Consider the following 5,155-nt stretch of genomic DNA (forward strand, 5'->3'; position numbering starts at 1 on the left):
TGAGGTTTGTAACGCTCCCTCAGGCTGCATGTGGATTCCCCTGGTGCTTGAGGGCTGGTCGGAGGGCTAAGTCAGTCCCTTAGCTGGAGCTTCTACCAGAGTCCAATAGGGTTCATAAGGGAGCAGCCGGGCTGGCTGGGGACTATAGCAAGAGGACCCCTCAGGATGCCCCCTCTACACATGGCAGCTGTTCCCAGCTGCCCCCAAGCGGCGCCAGGCAGGACTGCGGGCCTAGTGGTGTCAGATCTGATTTTTCAGAAGCCAGGAGTCTGGAATTTGGGGTTATATATCCAGATTTTTAAGCATTGACTCAATTAAACAACAACAAGGCTATGTGGACCAAACAAAAGAGATGAAACCAAGATACGCAGACTTGTCCAGAGTAAGAAGCATAGCTGGGATTTCAATCCAAGTCGTTCAAACCCGGCGCTCCTTCCACTTAAACCAGCCCTTGCTCTCCGTCTCCCAACCCTCCTCGCTTCGGCCCCGTCTGGGACTCCTTCAAGGCCTCTGCCTCCAGGCCCTCCAGGCAGGGGCCATCCAGATTGGGATGAATGCGTCTAGCTCCCCTGCCCACCCGTCACCCACTTCCCAGAAGGGCTTGGATTCTGTCTCCAGATGAAGAAAGGCGGACCTCGAGCAGACCTCGAGCCTTGCTCCGCGGCACCCGGGAGGCCCAGGGCCCGGCGGGAGGAGGCGGGTCGGCGCCGGGGCGGGCGTGTAAACCGGGACTCGCGGCCGGCGGACCCGGCCCAGCCCAGCCCAGCCCAGCCCCTCCCCTCCCCGCCCCGCCCCGCCCGACCTCAGAGTCTCGGGATGGAACCGCGCGTTCTTCGCTCCCGCCCCGCTGACCCCGCCACCCTGGCACGGTTTTCTGTTCGCCCGGGGCGCGGGTGGGAGGCCAGGAACGGCGGGGTTCAGGAGCCTGGCTCCTCGCCAGGGCTGTGGCCTTCGGCCCAGGGGCCACCAGGCGGCCGCGCCTGCGAGGCGGGCGGGGAGGACGCCGGCCCCGGCGCAGCTCGGCCATGGGCTCCCGCAGCTCCCACGCCGCCAGGATCCCCGACGTGGACAGCATCCAGCGGGAGACCGGCTGTGAGTGCGGCGCGTAGCGCCGGGGACCCGCTGGGGTTCCGGGGGGCTCCGGGGGAGGGTCCCGGGGCCGGGAGAACCTAGAAGATCGCTCGCGGGCGGGGGGCGCATTCACCCAGGGGTCCTGGCTCCGGGCTTGCGGGCACCCAGGCAGCCTCCAGCCGGGGTCGAGGCAGACTGCAGGACCGGAGGCGGGTGGAGCGGGTGTGGCTTTGGTCTCTTCTGGTCTCCCGGCTCTCCCGGGTCCCACCCGGCCCGCTCGGCCCCGGGGCCCGGGTGGAACCTCCCTCCAGCCAGCCCCCCGCCCCGCGCTCAGGCCCCGCGGCCGCCTTGGGCATGGAGCGCGCCCCGGGGTCCGGCCGCGTCCCCAGAGTCCTCGGGGAGTCACCGTCGGCCTCCGCCCCCGCAGTCTCGCAGGCCAGCCTGCTCCGCCTCTACCACCGGTTCCGAGCGCTTGACCGGAATGAGAAGGGCTACCTCAGGTGAGCCGGAGCTGGCCTTCTGACCTCTCACCTCTGCCTCTCTGACCCCGTCCCCTCCTTGGCCATGTTCCGTCTTTGCCCCCCCCCCTTAAACTTTGACTTTCCAGCCGCGTGGATCTGCAGCAGATCGGGGCTCTGGCCGTGAACCCCCTGGGAGACCGCATTATAGACAGCTTCTTCCCTGACGGGTGAGCCTCGCCGCGGGTGGGGAGATGGGGGTGAGAGCTTGTGGGGGGAGGTTAGGGACTGAGGCAGAGGCAGGGCCACGGCGACCACCACGCCTGCACCATTGCCTGCTTCCCCCCACCGTCCAGGAGTCTGCAACTGGACTTCCCAGGCTTTGTCCGAGTCCTGGCTCGCTTTCGACCTGTAGATGATGGGGACCACGGAAACCGAGACCCCAAGGAACCCGAGCCCCTCAACAGCAGAATGAACAAACTTCGCTGTGAGTTCGTGCTCCCTACCCGAGTGAGACCCCAGGTTGACCACACCCGTTGAGAGGGCCCAGGCACCTTCCCCTCCCTCTGTGGGCCCAGTGGTGCCCCCTGTACCCCACTCCGCCAAGGTGAACTTTGGAGGGAAGAGAACCAGGGAAGACCCACCTTCCTTTTCCCCCTCCACGCTCTTCCCAGTTGCATTCCAGCTCTACGACCTGGATGGAGACGGGAAGATCTCCAGGCATGAGATGCTGCAGGTTGGAAGAACCCGAGGGAAGGGGGGTGTGGTAGAACGGCACGGCTGTGCGCGATGGAGGGATGATTGGTGGGTGGGAGATACAGATGACTGGGGTGTTGGGTGGGGGAATGGGTGGGGTCGGAGTGTGGGTTAGCTGGGAGATGTGGGATGGGGAACATGTGCGTGTGAGGTTGGAAATAGATCAGTAGCTCTCAACTGGGGGTGATTTTGCCCCCTGAACGACACTGGCAATATCTAGAGACCTTTTTGGTTGACGGGGTGGTGCTCCTGAGACCTAGTGTGTAGGGGTCAGGAACGCTGCTAAACATTTTACAATACCCAAGGTGCCCCCCCCGCCCCGCCACTGCAAAAGGAGTTATCTGGCCCCAAATGTCTCTAGTGCTGAGACTGAGAAACTCTGGGATAGATGTGAGGAGGTGGGGGGATGGATCGGGGGCTAGTTGGAGGATGAGATATGGGGGCTGGGATGGAGGATAGGCGGAGATTGGGTTCTAAGGTTGGGCTTGAGTAATGGGCTTGAGCGCGTTACTGAGGTGAGAGTGGGATAGTGAATGATAGATGGGGGGGTTGGACAGAGAAGCAATGGGGGAATTATTGGGGGCTGTGGTGGCAAGTGACTGGAGTCGGGGGAAAATGAATGAGGGATGGATTACAAAATTGGTACTAACATTTGGGGTGATGCGGACAAGGTTTGGGGGTGTTGGTAGTCCCTGTGCCTCCTCCTTACAGCTGTCTCTGTCTCTTCCTCCACCACCCAGGTACTCCGGCTGATGGTTGGGGTGCAGGTGACAGAAGAGCAGCTGGAGAGCATCGCCAACCGCACGGTGCAGGAAGCCGACGAAGATGGAGATGACGCTGTGTCCTTCCTGGAGTTCGCCAAGGTCAGGATGCCCTCAAGCCTGGGAGGTTGAGACCGGGAGTCCCTAGGACAGGTGGACATGGGAAATGAAGTTGGAAGGAGGAGGGCAGGAAGAGAGGGGATCCCCCAGGGAATCATGGGGCCTGGGGGATGGGAGAGGAGGTTGGAAGCATAGAGGTTTGGAATTCAAGCCTCTTGACTACCACCCATCTCCCCGCAGTCCTTAGAGAAGATGAACATCGAGCAGAAAATGAGCATCCGGTTCTTGAAGTGAACCCCTTTGTGCCATGGGTAGCTTACATGGACTAGTTCTGCTTGGGATTCCTCCTCATGGAGGCCCAGCCCCAGTGAACTGTGTTCTTACTTGTACACTGAGCTCTAACTAGGACCAAGGAGAAAAGCCTGGAGGGGTGTTTACCAACTCATCTGATCTCAGATCTGTGAATCAGCCAGAAAATTTTTGCTTGCAAGTGACTGAAAACCCAAATCAAAGGGATTTCAGTTAAAAAAGAATTTTATGGGCTCATGTATTGAAAAAGTGTGGAAGTATCCAGAAAACTGGGAAAGTCTGGAAGTGTCTCAGGCACAGCTGAATCCAAGGACCAAAATGATGCTATCAGGACTCAGCTATTCTCTGTCTCTCATCTCAGCTTTCTTTTTTGTTGTATTCGTTCTCAGGTGGGCTCTTTTCTTGTAGTGGAGGATGGCCACCAGCAGCTCCAGGCTTCCACCCTACTAGCCTAGTAATGCAGAGGAAAGAGATTTTCTTGTTCAATAATTCCAAGCAAAGAGTCTCATTAGCCCCCCTGGAAACTTGTCCTTTCTCCAGGGGAATGGAACTTTCTATTTGGCCAGGACTGTGTCATGTGCTAAATGCCAGAGCCAGGAAATAAGGCCTGAGGAGGACTCAAGATGGGGTAAGGGATGGTTGCTTAAAGGAAAATGCAGGGCTATTATCGGAAGGGGAAATCATGCTGGTCAGGCAAAACAGGAGATATCCATTAGTGTTAGGTTGGCCAAATGGAGGGATCCTTGAAGCCTGGCTTCTTAAGTGCGTTGGCACTGATGAAGGTGGGTAGTGGGGGAAGAGGTGATATAAAAATAATAAAGAAGACATACCTTCCTAGAGTATGAAATAATTAAAAGGTTTGGAGAGTACTTCCATTTTGTTTCACGGTAAGATGTTCAAGCATTGGCATATCACAGAAGAGAGTGTAAAAGTCACATAAAATCGTGAGATTCTATGTCTGTAGCAAAACACTCTGGCTATACGTAAAGGAGATGCTGTTGGTACCCCGCTCATATCCCTTCCGAGGCCTGTGCTAGAGTTGTATCAACACATTGATACAAGACACATTGGGAGCCAATTGTGCTTCTATCTTCCTAAGTCTGCTTTCAGTGATGCCAGACTTGGTAGCTTGAAATTGCTGCGGTGGGAATATTTACACCATAGACATTGGCGGATGCAATCGTCCAGCACTTTTCTGCTTAGGAGAGCCTGTTTTTAAACATTTATCAGCACATCAGCTGCTCGGGCATTCACCATTACTGTATATGTCAATGACTTTTCCCCCAGCTTTATTGAGATATAATTGGTATACAAAAAACTGCACATAGTTAATGTATGCAATTTGGTGAGCTTGGACATGTATATACACTTGTATTACCATTACCATGATTAAGGTAATAAACATATCCATCATCTCCAAAAATTTCCTGTGTCCCTTTGTTTTTAGGTTTATTTTTAACATGTGTAGTAGGAACATGTAACAGACCTAACATGCTTATGTATGTTTAAGTGCACATTATTACTGTTGACTAGGCACTCTGTCACATGGCAGATCTCTGGAACTTACTCATCTTGTATAACTGTAACTTTTAGCCATTGAACAACAGGTTCTCATATCCCCTTCCCCCCACCCCCTGGGAATCACCATTCCATTGACTACATCTGCACACTTGACTATTTTAGATGCCTCATAAGAGGAATCATGCAGCACTTGTCTTTCTGTGACTAATTTCATGCAGC

General features: G+C 55.7%; 1 protein-coding gene across 1 annotated transcript; it reads left to right on the forward strand.

The window, feature by feature from the left end:
- Nucleotides 1-835: 835 nt before the first annotated feature.
- Nucleotides 836-4,833, forward strand: CHP2 (calcineurin like EF-hand protein 2). The gene is made up of 7 exons (XM_059037060.2): nucleotides 836-1,092; nucleotides 1,499-1,571; nucleotides 1,679-1,759; nucleotides 1,886-2,016; nucleotides 2,204-2,265; nucleotides 3,026-3,148; nucleotides 3,347-4,833. Exons 1-7 carry the CDS (start codon nucleotides 1,026-1,028, stop codon nucleotides 3,398-3,400), a joined length of 591 nt encoding a protein of 196 aa, XP_058893043.1. The 5' UTR covers nucleotides 836-1,025; the 3' UTR covers nucleotides 3,401-4,833.
- The last annotated feature ends 322 nt before the right edge of the window (nucleotides 4,834-5,155 follow it).

This window comes from Kogia breviceps, chromosome 14 (genome assembly GCF_026419965.1).
Source record: "Kogia breviceps isolate mKogBre1 chromosome 14, mKogBre1 haplotype 1, whole genome shotgun sequence".
In the NCBI taxonomy this organism is placed as follows: domain Eukaryota; kingdom Metazoa; phylum Chordata; class Mammalia; order Artiodactyla; family Physeteridae; genus Kogia; species Kogia breviceps.

Excerpts from the sequence above, each read along its gene's own strand:
- CHP2 (XM_059037060.2), top strand. The coding sequence starts at position 1,026 with ATGGGCTCCCGCAGCTCCCACGCCGCCAGGATCCCCGACGTGGACAGC. Across the intron at positions 1,760-1,885 it reads GACAGCTTCTTCCCTGACGG|GAGTCTGCAACTGGACTTCC; the intron begins GTGAGCCTCGCC and ends CCCACCGTCCAG. Across the intron at positions 3,149-3,346 it reads CCTTCCTGGAGTTCGCCAAG|TCCTTAGAGAAGATGAACAT; the intron begins GTCAGGATGCCC and ends ATCTCCCCGCAG.